This window comes from Oculina patagonica, chromosome 11, assembly GCF_052425735.1.
Source record: "Oculina patagonica isolate OP01 chromosome 11, crgOcupat, whole genome shotgun sequence".
NCBI classification, from domain to species: Eukaryota; Metazoa; Cnidaria; class Anthozoa; order Scleractinia; family Oculinidae; genus Oculina; species Oculina patagonica.
This window is the reverse complement of record NC_135768.1, coordinates 19,825,529-19,841,237: the sequence shown is the minus strand read 5'-3', so window position 1 is coordinate 19,841,237 and position 15,709 is coordinate 19,825,529. Positions and strand designations below refer to the sequence as shown.

Sequence of the window (15,709 nt, the reverse complement as noted above, 5' to 3'; positions counted from 1 at the left end):
CTTAAAACAACAGCTGTGAAATCAAGTCGTCAAAATTAAAAGAGGACGCAAAGAAAAACACACAAACAAGCGGCCCTCGGGTGCCTGTTTCCAAAGTTGTTTAGTTTAGTGGTCATATACTTTTTAACAAGCTTTTTTAAATACAAGACAATCGTGAGAAATTTACAGTCTGAGACAACCTGTATTGGTTTTTGCGTTTGGTGCTTGTTTACTATTACAGAGATTAAGCATGACGTTTATTTTCCCGTGAACAACAAAAATTCAACTTCTGCCGTCTGCCGTTTGGCGCTCGTACGCGGAAATGAGTAGTTGTGAATGTGGGATTTTCCCCCTATTTTTATGAGGGATTACTTTAAGGATTTGATTAAAAGGTAACAAAACGAAGGGTAAGCACGCGTTTCCGTTTCCCGTATAACGTCACTTTAATTGCTCTATTTACTGTCATCAAGAACGGCTTTTAAACAAGCCTTTGAAAATAACGATAATTGTTAATCAAACAATCAAACATAACTGTTTTAACATTCACATTCGATCGTTGTTTTCACAGTTGTATCCCGATATATCATAAACTTTTTAACGAGTTTTTAGATATGAAAATATCGTGGAAATTGACTATCCGACTAGTTTTTTTAAAGATTCACTTTGACTGTTGTTTTTAAAGATGTTTCGCGGTATCGTAAACTTTTAACAAGCTTTATTCAAAGGCAATCGTTAAGAATTCACAATCCGATCGCGCAACAAGCGCTTATTAGCATTCACGCGTTTGGGGCTTGTTTGCAAACGTTTCATGTCATCATAAACGGCTTTTAACAAGCTTTAAGATATAAGGATAATCTGAGACTGATAATCAAACATAGCTGTTTTAACATTCACATTCGATCGTTGTTTTCACAGTTGTTTCGCGGCATCAGAACTTTTTCGAGCTTTAAGATATGAAAATAATCGTAGAAATTGACTAACCGACTAGCTTTTAAAGATTCACTTTGACCATTGTTTTCATAGAAGTTTCGTGGTATCGTAATCTTTTCAAAAAGCTTTTTTCAAAGAAAATCGTGAGAAATTCACAATTCGAAACAAGCGCTTATTAGCATTCACGCGTTTGGCGCTTGTTTACAAACGTTTCGTGTCATCACAAACGTCTTTTAGCAAGCTTTTAGAGTATAAGAATAATCGTTTATCAAACAATCAAACATAGCTGTTTTAACATTCACATTCGATCGTTGTTTTCAGTTGTATCCCGATATATCATAAACTTTTTAACGAGCTTTTAGATATGAAAATAATCGTAGAAATTGACATGAAAAAAAACAACACATTAATATACGACTTCTTTTTTCACAATTTTTCGTAATATCATAAACTTTTCAACAAGCTTTATTTAAAGACAATCAAATCGTGCGAAATTTTTACTATCCGAAACAACCTGCATTAGCATTTGCGTTTGGCGCTTGTTTACAGTTGTCCCCTGTGATCATGAACCTTTTAACAAAATTAAAGCTTTTAATTCAGATATTACGATACCGTAACTGTAGAAATTTTGACAATATGAAATTGACACTGCTTTCTCAACAATTCTCATTCGGCTTTTGTTTCCACTGTCGTGTCGTGGTATCATAAACTTTTTATATAGCAAGCCTGTTTTAAGATGTGAGGATAAGAGAAAACATATATTTTTTTTATGATTCACATTTGGATTTTGTTTTCATAGTCGTTTCGTGTTATCACTGAAAAAAAAAAAATAGATATTAAAAAAACAATAAATAGCCCGTTGTTTCCACAGTTGTTTCGACGTATCATAAACTTTTAAAAAAGCTTTCAGTTATGAGGATAATCGTGAAAGACTGACTCCCGTTGTTTTCCCAGTTGTTTCGTGGTGTTAACTTTTTAAAAAGCTTTTTAGACACCAGCAAAATCTTGTGAAAACAAACAAACATAGTTGTTTTAATATCATTCAAAATCTGCCTTTGTTTTCACAGTTGTCTTGTAGTATCATAAACCTTTCAACAAGCTTTTTGCTTTGGCTTTGAAGAAAATCGTTGAATCAATCCGACATTATTTATTTTTAAGATTTACGTTCGGCTGTTTTTCTCCACAGTTTTTTTTAAAAAAAAAAACTTTTAGATATGAAGATAATCGTGAGTGACTACAGACAATCCCAAATTAACAACTGCATTAGCACAAGATTGGTCACTTTAGCTGTTAAAATTGTCCGAAATTTGTCAATATTACCATTAACTTGCGTCTGGTAGAAATCATGCAAAGTGGATACGAGCACTGAACTCGAAAATAAATTATGAAAGGGTGAAAACTTCTACTGAAATTCTACTGTTTTGATGTGTATAATCGCGTATACGTGAAGCCACTGCGGTGTACCTAATTCGTACTTAATTTCTCGCGATTGTAAAAAAGCGCGAAATTAAATCCTCGCGAATAAAATTCTTCTCGTGTAATTTACACACGCGAAGATTTAAAATACCATGGTAAGAAGATTGAATCACAAAAACTTGTTAAACATGATCAAGGCAGAAAGACAATTGCAAAAGGATGGAAGAAGGCCGGTATAACTGAGATTGTAAGCGTCTTAAATTAAGAAACTTTCACCATAAGATGCTTTTAATTTGAAGAATTGGATGCTTAGGAACATCCCTTAAGGCTCTAGGACAATATGTATCTAGTGTGTAATAAATAACTGAATAAAGATGGTAAATTAAAAGCTTGGCGATAAATGATAACGATTAAATGTTTATTATGTCGTGAGCATGGGACAAAGAAAAAATCTGATTCCCCGACGAGGAATCGAACCCATGGCCTCCCAGATACCGGTTGGGCAGTCTGATCAACTGAGCTACGAGAGACTCGTGTTAGCTGGGCCATTTGCTGCTAGGATCAGCAATGTCGAAAGCATCAAGTGTGTGATAAATATTAAAGATGGGAAGTTTTAAGCTTGGTGATAAATGACTGCAGTCGCTCCTTTTAGTTCCCGCAATGTTGACATGAAAAATTTTCGCATGATACTTTTCTCTGTTTTTGTTGAGGACTTCTTGAACAAATTTCCCCAGCCAAAACGCTAAGCTTTCTCTATCAAATGCTTGAACAGGCTACTTCCTTTAACTTTAGTTCCCTGTCATTCTCTGAATAGTGAGGGCCCATTTATATGTTCTCGCAATGTATTTATTTTTTTACAGTTGCGGATCTCGCAATTATCCAAAATGTATTTAGTGTTTCTATTGGTTAAGGCCGGTACTAGCTCCAACCAAATATGTAAGGAGAGTATCCAACTCCAGATAGAAATATGAAAATTAAGCCGTCGTCGTTCACGTTGTCCAAAATACGCAGAATTTGGTCCGGCATTTCACGTTGTTTCGCGTTGTCAGTGATGGATATTGGGAGAAAACTCCAAATTTTAAGACCTTGGTAGAGTACTGTAAACTGCTTAAAAGATTTGTACGACAGTTATGTGGTCGATAACATACCCAACTGGCTATTTTAGGGTCATAACTGTATACTTGACTACACACTTTATATTTTATAAGAACCATAGATAGATAGAGAGGTAGATAGAAACTTTATTAAGAATGTCATCAACCACCTAGCTGGGGAAAAACTCCCCTACTAATACGGGGACATAACAAAAAAGAGTTAAACTAAAAAAAATGGCTAAAAAAATATAGCTATTTACAATAATAAAATTTTGATCTAAGTTTAAATATTATGCATATGAGACTATGTACAGTGGATTATATAATACAATAATACATACTTAAAAATTCTTTAGGAGGAGCAGAGCGGACAGCCTCTGCACCCATCATCTAATAATGCATGAAGATTGTTAAGATTTCTGATGTTCGTCTTAAAAATGCTGAGAGATGTGGCCTCTCTTATGCTCTTTGGTAATTTTGACTACAATTTGGGTCCTAGATATCTGGTCGAGTGCTTTCCGTATTTCATCGAGTTAAACCTAGGCATTGTAAAGTCAGATTGTTTTGGGGTATACGTACTGGGGTTATTGCTGAAACTGAGATTTGCCCCATAATTTAAGAAAATGTATGGGTTAAAATAAGAACATCCTCAGGCTCAGCCAAATTTTACGCGTTCTTATTTAAAAAAAAAGAGGTTATTTGCTTCTTATTTAAACTACTTTTATGTAATAGATGCAAAATGAGCGGCCTATATGTCGCTCGAACTCGGATAACTCGAACAGCCCCGCTAACTGGAACAAACTTCCAGGGCATAGAAAATCGAGTACAAACCAAAACAAAACAAAAATATTTGCGCAGAAATACTCAACAAAATCCAGGACCAGCTGACAATTTGAGGAGTGCTTTATCAAGTTATAAAACACGAGGCGAGTGTTCTAGACTTGGTAAAGCACGAACTGCGAGTTTATTAAACGGCTTCAAAAACCTCTGATGTAGATCTTTTCATTTTTGCACCATTAAGGGAAAGAAAATTGAAGATAAAATTTAGCGGTGTCTTTTAGTAAAGACACTCATTAAATATCAATTTCCTTTATATTTTCTTAATGAATAATATGAAGGAAAGTCCGAGTAAATTCAGGACTACATATTCAAGCCAATGAAATAAACATTGGAGAAAACAACAGTACAGTAGAACCCCGGTAACTCGAACTCGGATAACCCCCCTTTTTTGCCCCCTACATTTCCTACCAAACTCGGAACTCGAAACCCCCGCTAACTCGAACTAAATTTCGTTTCCCTTGATCAAAATTTGGGTCAAATTTACCCCGATGGGCCGATAACTCGAATTCTGGTACATAATTGTAATTGTATTTTCGATATACAAAATTATATTCTTTTCAAAATCTCAGCCTAAGTTATGTAGGCTTGACAGGCGAACTATAAAATTGGACGTCACGCTTTCGTCACGCAACGTCCACGCAACGTTTTTCTCCTCACGCGAATCTAATAGTCAGCGGTTCCCCCCATTGGAGTTTGTGTGGGTTGCTATGACAACGAGAGTCAGTGCGGGGAAAGACTAACTCGAGTTTGCAAAATAACAAGCGAGGGAACAGCGTAAAAACATTTAATATTTTATGATACAGGGCTAAAGGTAAGCTTAAATAATTAAACAACGTCGAAGGCAATAGTTACTTTATTCTCGTTACTCGATAAAATGCGTTTTTGCTGAAAATTTACCTAAGCAAAAGATCAACTCATTCGAGCTAATTTGTCGAATTAATTTTGTATTATGATCAAATATTGTGTATATTGTACAAGTGTAAATCTTCATATATCTTGACTATTTCTGCAATAAGAATAATAATACTGGAGTAAGATTTTAAATGGACAATTTAATGTGGCTTTAATACGTATTTCGTTATGCTTAAGCCGAGATTTTAAGATTAAAACTGCTATATGTAGCGTAGCTTATCTCTTGATCGATTGTCAAATAAAACTAACATTAGAATGTCTTTATGACTTGTGCGGTAGTACAGTGTCGACTTTATACTTTTAGAAGTAAGGATAATTGTATAAGCAGCTCATTTTAAATCCATTTAGTATTAAATCTTTCCACCAGTGCACATACATGAGACGAACTTACGAACTTCAAGTAGACGTCGATGACTAAATAGTGTAAGGTTTTTAAGTGCACTTTGTTTGTTACCTGCAAGATTTAGCGACCCAGCTGTGCTTGCAATACTTTATTTAAAGTCACTGTTATCAGCAAAGAAGACAGTTGACCTGCAGAATGTGCACAAACTGAACTAAAAATGGGGTACTTGTGTAGAACATTTAACTGTGTTCAAGTTTCAGTAGCATGGACCAGGATAATTCCATCTCTCCTTAGATGGAAAATCTAGTTCATTGCAAGTAACCGTCTGGTCTGGTTTGAATTTGAGCCTTAGAGTGCTTTACATTTTAACTTCATAGTGTTTCTCTCCACCTTGTTGAATAATGGGTACCGGTAAATTGACAATGCTAAAGTTAACCCTACAATGGACCACTTTATACATATGTGTACGTACAGTGTACTCATAACATTTCTTTCTACCTTTATTTATCAGCTATGGGGGCAACAATTTCCAGCCACACCCATGGGACTTCTGTCAGTGAACATGGCAAGGGAAAGTTGGAGTTCACTCCTCAAAATGAAGCATTGTTGAATGATATTGTAAAGCAGGTTGAGGCGCTTGTGACTTCACATCCACGAGAGGCAGAAACCATACTCAAAGAGCCTTTCAAGTGGCACAGTACTCTGAAACCTGACAACTTTGGAGAATTGAACTTTGGATCAATGGGGTTTCAGATAACGTACGTTGAGACTGATGCTTTACTGAACTAGTTAGCTTAATAAGTCCTCTGCTTTAATCTGTGTCAAGAGGCATAGTACACAGAAAGGAACTTAAAGAAAAAATAGATTCCCGATTTCTCAAACATCCAAGGAAAACAAAAATTGGTTCAAGAAATTGGGGGTAAAATTGTAGTGTTCAAAAGCTAAACAACTTTTGGTTCAAATTATTTGGTCAAGTTTGAAAAATCAGGGGCTCATTAATTTTAAGCATTGGGATTCTTTTGTATTCAGTATGAAAGCCTTGTAGTAAAGAGTAAACTGATTACCTTTTTTGTTGTTCTTTTTCATAGTAACAGTGATGTTAAATCTGAAGCTAAAACACCAAATGGAGAGCATCTTCTCTCTATGGATAAGGTAATTGGTTAATCCGTTCTGTTGCTTGCCTTATTTAGAGAATGAAAATTGTCTTATTCGTAATACATTAAGCACACAATGATTTAAATTTGCCTTCAGGATGGAGAGGATTTTATCATGAAAGTCTGGACATTTGAGCAGATCGGCAATGTCCTGAAAGTTGCAGGAGAAAGGAAATGCCAGGAAGCTCAGGCTTGCCTTGAAGGTATAAAATAGAATAGGGCCCATAAAATTTTGCCCTTAAAAATGTCCTAGATTATGGCCAATATACTTGGGGGAGGGCACTCTGTGGGTGAGGTTGTGTCGCTGGGACTTTGAAATACCATTACCCTATACCAGACCAAATTGTTCAGCTGATTTTGCAGCCCTATGCACGTACTAGTCTAGACACCAAAAATCCCTACCTTATCTCAGACTTGTTTTAGAACTGTGTCACTATCAGTGTTTTAATGGAAACCATCTGTCAACAACGATGCCACAATGATTTTATTTATGTATTGGAAAGCTGAGTTTCTATTCCTATTCTGGACTTATTTAGTCATACACTGTACCACTTAAATTAGTTTCCCGACATTAATGCTACTCTTTTCTAGACCAAAATTCTCTGATTTCTATACCTTGTCCCGGACTAAACTGCTTGTTAAACCATACCCTTCACAGTGGCACATACCTACATTGGTGTATATAGCTTATATATGGGAGAGCTCCCCACCCCCCCCCCCCCCCCCGGCCATAAGAACGAGAGCGTCTAATCTGATGGTGTAATATTCTGTCACAAATTATCTAGAAAATCAAGACCCAATGGTTAATGTTATGGGTGCAGCATATGCCGCAGTTAACAGCAGTGACAGACCTCTGCTGAAGGCACATGCTGATCTCAGCAAAGCACGAGACGACTCGTCTGAGAACGTGGAGGAACAAGAGGCCAGGTTTACATTGTCGCTTCTCATCAGCGAAATGGATAAACAACTTCTGGTACAATCACACAACACCATTGCCAAGTATGTCTACCCGTACTTTGATTTAGCAGTAAGAGTGTAAGGTTTCTAATGGTGGCTTGATAGTTGGTAAGAAGGCCAGTATTCTAAGTCACTGACAAAGAACTGGTAAAAACAAAAAGGAAAAAAAAAATCTCATTGCATGTTTTAATCGCTCTATAAAAGCGATTTTGGTTAGCAGTTAAGGTGTGAACTCGAACTAATATAATATCATGGCAATCTTTCTTGCAGGGAAGTCAGGCTTAACCCCAGTGCTGTGCAGGTAATGCTCATTGTACAATCAGCTCCATAATGAATTCTATTTCATTTTTTTGTATTTTTTTTTTTTTGAAATTTACTTTCAGTTGCGTTGGAAGGAATTTAATATTGTATTTAATCTTAAAGTTAACCAGGACATATAAAAATATTTTGTATTTCCTGTTATGCAATGTCCTTCATATTCATATTGACTGTAAAATGTAAAAGTACATGTTAAACTATGCAGTTAGAAGCTGTGAATACACGTTGTTGTCAAAACAATTTTTCATTTGAAACGTAAGACCTCTCAGTCCAGCCACATTTCAATTACTGCTGAAAAGACTGAAGGCCACAAGTCATGCTCGAATCAACTGAAATTAAGTCTTCACTTAAAAGACTGTAAGTTACTTTTATCATCCACAGGCAGATTACGAGCTCTTGAAATCCTTTGCTGGTGAGGAAGGCAAATGCCTGGAATATATTGAGTGGACACTTGGTAAGTGTTTTCAAGCTTTCAAATTCTATAACGTATATATTGTGGAGAAAACTTATCGGTAATGCCTTTTATGTAGCTTCAATTCAGTTATCTTGAACTTCTCCCTATAGACCCTTTGCATAAATGGCATCTTCATTTGAATAACAATACATATACATCCTAAGCCTCACATTCACGTAAAAAATCCTTTGTCTATAAACATCCACATGAGGCTAAGGATGTACTAAGTATTGATATGCAAATTTGGGCGCCATTTATGAAAAGAGTCTATATTTCTATCTAAAACCCATTTTACTTGGATACATGAGCGGCATACAGTGCAATTAATATAATTACTAACGGCTATAAAAATTAATTAATTAAGTAGTATCTGTACTGGAAGGCATGGTGGCCTAGTGGTTTGTGCAATATTGGACTTGGAATCAAGTGGTCTGGGTTTTGTCAGGGTAATAACTAGTATCGTGTTCTTGGGTAAGGGCCTCTTTACATGAGAGTTTTCGTCCCGGGATGACTTTCGTCCCGGGATGAATTCATCTCGATGTCTGGTCATCATCTTGCTGCTGTCTACATGATTTCGTCCCGGGACAAAATAACTCATCCCGGGATGAACTCATCCCGGGACGATTTCATCCCTGTCCTAAGCACCGGGATGAAATGTCATCCCGGGATGAAACGTGACGAAAACCGCCATGTAAACAGTCTTTCTGGGATGAAATGTAATGTAATGTAAGCAAGGACGAGATGAATTCAACTCGGGCGGGACAACTTATGTCCTGGCATCCCGGGATGAACTCGCTCATATCAAATGAAATTTTTTTCATCCCGGGATGAAATTCATCCCGGGACGAAACTCATCTCAACTCTCGTGTGAAGAGGCCCTAAGACACTTTACTCTGACAGTGCCTCTCTGTTTAAAAGGGTATGTGTACCAGACAATTGTTAGCCAGGCAGCCTACTGTAGCTACAATATTTGGGGTGGGGGTCAGGGGCCTGGGAGGGGGGAAGGCGGGGGGTTTGTTAACCTGCAAACTTGGACTAGCATCCCATCAGCCAAGGGAATAAGCCATTATAAATTATTATTAAACACCTTTGTTACTTGCTCTTCGTATATACAGAAACCTGATGCTGAATGGCAAACACACTGTCTGAATAAAACTCTTACCCTTTGTCAACAAGGCCAAAAAGGGGATGTTATCTCGATGTCAATGAACCACCAAATTTTCAGAACTAACTTCAAAGAAAGATGACAAAAGTGAGGAGAATTAATATTTTGATCTTGATACTAAAAGAAGTCAACTACCTCTGTCACCAGATCACCAGTTCAGCAATGGTTGCCATGCTCCACCTTGGCAACAAGTACACGGCGACATCAGCTATTTAAATGTGAAGCCATTTGACACCGACAAGCTGACGATCACAGCAAACACAGCGGGTTACTTTCTAAACAAAGGCTTGACACAAGAAGGACAAGTTAACTCTGAAAGAGAAGGAGATGTCTACCCTTCACTTGTAGCACTGCTCAAGGCTAAGAGCCCACAGTTTGCCTCTGCTATTGAAAAGAAGGTAATATGTTTTAACCTTTCATGGTTCCATTTAATATTTTTACAGTGTATGCCGGCTAAGACTAGATTGTAATGCATGTGAAAAACTCCCCTCTAATTCATGTGCTTGGCTGCTGTGCAGGAAACAGTTTTAAATGTATGTGGAAAGTGTTTGTATAGCCTACCCTTGGGTGGGGGACTCCCAAATGAAAGGGACAGGGATTCTTATTGTTTTGGTTAGCTACGGGTGTCATTTACAGATTTTGGCCTCTGACTTAGGGTTGTATGTGAAGAAATATAAAAGTCCTCATACTGTGTTTCACTGGCAGTCAAGACCGATAAGGCATGAAAAATGGTATCTAAGAGTAAAAAAGCTTGAGTCATGCCTAGATCGGTCTCCTTTAGGAGTTTAATTCAAATTTTCCTACAAGCAGGCCTATCCCTTTCATATGGGAGTCCACCCTCCCCAGGATAGCCTTAGCTAAGTATGTAGCTTTAGTTTGGGCCAAACGTTAATGGTTGTAAAAATAAGAAATCATATTATGTTGTTCCAGAAAATATCCATACATTGTAGCTCCCCCATGGAAGACTTTTTGGTTTAAGCCCCCCACCCCCTCTGGAAACTCCAGTTAAGCTTTGTACGTACCTTTAAAGATTTTGGCTTTTGATGACCTTTTGTGGGGTGGGTATGGATATTTTCTGGAACAACACAAACTGTACGTTTGACGTCTCAAACTGTCCACTACATTTTTCTTCCTAATTATTAACTGAGTCATTTCTTGTAGGAGTTTGCATATTATGGATCATCTGAAGTGAAACAAGACAAAACTGACAGGATTGAGGAGACTGTGAATGAGGAAGAAACAACTGGATCTGCTGGAGAAGAAACTGCCGATGGAGTGGAGGCTAAAAATCAACAAAAGTGAGCACTTATAATGCAAAATGCAACTCCAAGTTATTCTACAGCTGCTATAGAATGTAGAATTTGGCCATATATTGAGTGGTGTTTTTGGTGGTGTATCAACTCAGGGTTTTCATTAAGAATTGTCAGTAGTAGCAGGAGAATAGTGTTATTTAACCGGAGAATGATTTCTAAAGGTACTTCCACATCTTAATAAAAAATAGGTACAGGCCTTTGAAATCTAGCCGGAGAATTCTATGTAGTACCGGTAGCGGGAGAATTCTCCGATCTCCAATGCCTAATGAACACCCTGTCAACTGGGAGTTGAAAGTGTGTAAATAAAGTGCTGTACTGAATTTTGAAAAGCTAATGTTGTATACCTGCCAACCTTTTCTGGGCCAAAGGCGTGAGATTTTTATCCTGAGAGTGCTAGGATTTCCAGAGATAACACGACTATTTCCGAAGATTCCTGAAGATGTCCGAAGTATTCCGAAGACGTTCTGAACATATTCCGAACACAGTCCCAGGACGTGTTTTGCTAAACACAACCACATTCTCAATGCTTTTCTTGTCAAAAATCTGAGATTTCAGGGAAAGTATCGTCATTTACTCATTTTACATGGAGTTTTCGTTTCTCACATTGGTTTGAGTTCACATATTTTTGGAAAGTGTGCCATTTATGGTTGTAATAACTCACATTTTTCAACTAGGCGTGAGAAATTGGTTTGAAAGCGTGAGTTTGCGTGAGATCAAAGTTTTCAACTCACAGGCGTGAGACTCATGCCTAAGGCGTGATAGTTGGCAGGTACATGTATAATGTTGTGAGTGTCAGCTTCTTGTTGGAACAAAGTACTTCGCTCTTAGGTTAAGTCTGTGTTTGAACCTAATGGCCTATCAGAGCAGCACCTATCCCAGTTTCCATAGCATGAAGCAACTAGGAGAATTTCTACTCCCCCATGGAAGGGATGCCAGTCCATGAGAGGGTTACCCCCCAGCAGTAAATTCACTAGTACCGGTTGACACACTTGGGTGGATAGAGGCAGTTATGAGAGTAAAGTGTCTTGCCCAGCAGCATAACGCAGTGCCCTAGCCAGGGCTGAAGCCCAGACCGCTTGTTCTGGAGTCCAGTGCACTAACCATTGGGCCACCGTGTCTCTCATAATGAGTGCTTAATGCTCTTGCAAAGGGCGTATTCTCAACAAGTCAGCTTTTCATGATTCGCTACAGTGGTTTATTTACCTTTATCAACCCCCAGTTAATAAATTGTCAACTACATGAATTCAACGTTTTCTTTTCTTTTTCTTTTTTTTTAGCGCTGCAACCAAGACAAAAGCCAGCAAAGCAACACAAAAGAAGAAAGGAACTAAAGGAGGGAAAACCTATGAGTCATCACCACGCTGGAAAAACATTAACATTGAATTTGGTGAAGACCTGGTGGGAGAGGATGAGTAAGTACTGATGTACATCCAGAGTTTGACATGTGACATACTGTAGATGAATCAACATTTGTTCAATCAGTAGCCACAACTGCAAGCCTTGTGAATGAGAATGAATTTCAGTGACTATTCATTCAGACTAACAATTAAATGTGATGGTTTATTCCTAAACATTGGAATGCCAACTCCTTGAACCCAAAACTTGAACAAAAGTCGTTCCCCTTGGATAGTCGAACACTGGTGTTTTACCCCAGATTTCTGGAACTCCCCCATTTCTCAGACCAATTTTGTTTTACTTTGAGGTTTGAGAAATCAGGATTGCACCACAACTGTGTCTAAACAATGTAGGGTTTTCTCACATTTTCTTTAGAATTAGCACAGTTTGATTTTTCAGGTAAAGTTAAATTCCAACAAAAAATTTGCTGACAATTTTTACGTAATAAATTAAGTAACCATGTTCGAAAAACTTACAAGGCAAAATTTGTGAAACTTACAGATATTCTAGAGATAATAAACAAGAAAAATAAATTAGAAGCTAGTTAAATCTTAATGTTGATGGTGTCAGTCATTTGGAGATCAAAGATGATTTTCAATCATGAGGCCATTGTAGTAGTGCATGAGTGGACTGTAGAGTACTTACTTTAAGTATTTTAATCCTTTTAGCAAAAAAGACCAACAGAAGGGCAAAGGTACTCCAGATAAGAAACCTCCATCAAGACATTCCAAAAGCAGGTATTACAACATTATTGTTGTTTTAATGACATGTTTTATGCCACTCTATTCAAAACATTACTGCCACAATTCTAGTCTGTTCACATACTTACAAGCAAAATAAAAACTGCGGGGAATTCAGGGCTTGAAAAAAGTGCCATCTGGTCATCCGGGACAAGTAGATTTTTCTGTTGGACAATAACTTTTAATTCTCACTTGTATGACGAACAAAGTCCCAGGCAAGTAACCTGCTGACTAAAATCGAAAAAAAAAAAAAAACTAAGACAATGCAACTGTCCCAGCTAAGCAAAATTTTAGAGTTGCTTGTCTGAAGGGCAAGCTGGAATTCAAGTTTTTTTTTCAGTTTCAAGTCCTAAGCATCACAACTCACAAAGTTTTTTTGGTTTTCAGAGAAGCAGGTAAGACCACACGAGTGTCAGTACGTTCACAGATGAAAGGTGACATAGAGGAAGACTTCAGTGAAAGCTCATCAGAAAGTGAGGAGGAGGAAGAGAGTCAAGACAGACGACAGGTTAGTTTGTTTACAGTACCTTTCAAAAGTAAGTTACCAACTCTCATCTTGTTTCTCGCTAAACAAGAGCCTCGTCTCGTGAGAATCAATGAAGCGGAAATCTCTGGAATAAATCATAGGCAATTATCTTACGCCAAAACGATTAATCTCTCGCGAGAGTTTTTCACTGTTCTCACTCGTATGGAAAGTTCCATTTGAGCTGACATACCATACAGTCAGTCTGGCACGATCGCACAAATTTGCATGTTAGGCATGAGCTAGCGAACTCGAAAGAGCTTTTGAATCGAAAGTCGTCGTTATGCTAGACTTTATTCCATTCCATTTTATGATGATTTTCTTATCATTGGGCTAAACCTAGTCAAAACAAAGGAATGTCCCGCACGTAAATCGCACGTTTTCAAAATCACTTAGCTGACATGATGGCAAAAATATTCTTCTCACCCACTCCTCCCCCAAACAGCGTCGGGGAGTTGCTAATTCATCTTGCATATATAATAGTTAGATCAATGAACAAGCTGCTGTTACGTTCTAGTTCAATAAAATTATTGTAGTTTAAAAAAACCTTTTACTAACCTTTTACGAATTTATCATCACATACGTGTAAAACATCTATTGACGGCAAAAATGCACGGGGAATTTTGTATTTTGAAATTACTTTCAGTTTTGTCAATCGTAACAGATAAAAGGATCTACTAAGAAGAAAACAATTTTCTTTTGTATGATGCTTTTTAAAAAAAAAATCAGTTAAACTTTTATTATGGCCGACGACTGACAAGGATCATTGATCGAAATATACATGTTTATCGGACTCCCGCAAGTTTTACGTTTTTATTAAGTGAACTTTTCAAGAACAACTATTTTACAGTTTTATTAAGTTAGCCCAGTGCGTCAAACGTGTACAGAAGACGTGAAGTCTAGTTATTCTCGATATTCAAACGCGTTCTTGGCTTCCACACATGGGATTTCACAGAAGTCTATTTAGTTGCCTGCAAATACAAAATTAAGGATGCATAAAGTTTTTTTTTCTTTGCAGGAGTCAAATGCTGATTTACCATCCGAATACTGGCAGATCCAGAAGCTTGTAAAGTACTTGAAGGTATGTGTTGTGCATGACCATAGTGAAAAAAAAGTTTGCCTGTGTTTATTTATTGTTTTTTTGCCTTTGCCCTGTGATCATGGATGAATAAAACTTTCAAAAATTAATGAAAGATGAAAAAACAAGACGTTATTCTGGGGTCCAATTTTCACCTTTTTAAGTGATTTATCATGCTTGTGCATGTGATGGTGCAAATTTCTCCAAAAAGCGCTTCAGAATCGTATCAGAACTCAGGAAAATCAATTTCCTTTCCTCCTCACGACTAAACAAGGTGTGAGTTTACTGTGATTTGAGGCATATTTTTAAATTTGAATACAATGTAGATAACGTACTTGGCGGGGGAGTAGCGGGGGAGTGGTAATTATAAATACATGGTATATTTACCATATGCATATGGGTATTTTTGGTGTGTTAAGTCATGGCTTCTTTTGCAACTTCTCATTACCCACCCTACTCACTACTGCTCAAAATTAAGTTACCACCGTCTCGCGAGACGCATCTTATTTCTCTCAAGACTCGTCTCTGGGTTTCAATAACACGAAGTTGACATTAAAATGGTTTTTTACTTACTCTGTTCCTTGTTTTTCAAGTTTCTGCTAGTTGTTAAGCCTTCATCATTTAATCAATTTAGACATGACACGAAGTTCTTGCAGTAGTTTACAAATGTTTTCACAATTCTTTCCATTTAAGAGTGGAAATCAGACCGCTACTATCATAGCTCTGTGTGCCATGAGAGATTTCAATCTTCAACAAGAGACGTGTCAACTGGCCATAAGAGATGTTGGTGGACTGGAAGTGTTGATAAACCTGCTGGAGACTGATGAAATAAAATGCAAGGTAACTATAGACCAGTTTTCAATTGACTCTCGTAAAACCAAAACCATAGTAATCACTCTGGCCAATCACAAAGGAGACAGATTATCCAGTGAACCAATCAAACCTCAAAGCCAATACATGTAGCCGGCACGAAGCGCGGGAAAACTTGTGTGAGCTAGTCATGATTGGTTTAAGTTTTACTTCTGATTGGTTGAGAAAGTGACCGGCGTGGGTTTTTAAAACCACTCACTAAATGAAAGCTACTCTAACGAACCTTAA

The 15,709-nt window shown here is 37.4% G+C and overlaps 1 protein-coding gene across 2 annotated transcripts in view; it reads left to right on the top strand.

The window, feature by feature from the left end:
• Nucleotides 1-4,987: 4,987 nt before the first annotated feature.
• The window catches only part of LOC144630003 (outer dynein arm-docking complex subunit 2-like), a 31,602-nt gene continuing 20,880 nt past the window's right edge, over nt 4,988-15,709 (top strand). The window contains exons 1-14 of one of the 2 annotated variants that reach the window (XM_078488268.1): nt 4,988-5,070; nt 6,026-6,272; nt 6,603-6,666; nt 6,766-6,871; nt 7,454-7,667; nt 7,896-7,926; nt 8,325-8,397; nt 9,710-9,960; nt 10,724-10,860; nt 12,153-12,287; nt 12,939-13,007; nt 13,398-13,518; nt 14,552-14,614; nt 15,305-15,451. In XM_078488268.1, the coding sequence (XP_078344394.1) occupies nt 6,028-6,272; nt 6,603-6,666; nt 6,766-6,871; nt 7,454-7,667; nt 7,896-7,926; nt 8,325-8,397; nt 9,710-9,960; nt 10,724-10,860; nt 12,153-12,287; nt 12,939-13,007; nt 13,398-13,518; nt 14,552-14,614; nt 15,305-15,451 (1,656 nt within the window). In that variant the 5' untranslated portion in view covers nt 4,988-5,070; nt 6,026-6,027. Of the gene's footprint in view, nt 5,071-6,022; nt 6,273-6,602; nt 6,667-6,765; nt 6,872-7,453; nt 7,668-7,895; nt 7,927-8,324; nt 8,398-9,709; nt 9,961-10,723; nt 10,861-12,152; nt 12,288-12,938; nt 13,008-13,397; nt 13,519-14,551; nt 14,615-15,304; nt 15,452-15,709 lie in introns of both variants that reach the window. The other variant, XM_078488269.1, reaches the window with a different exon arrangement.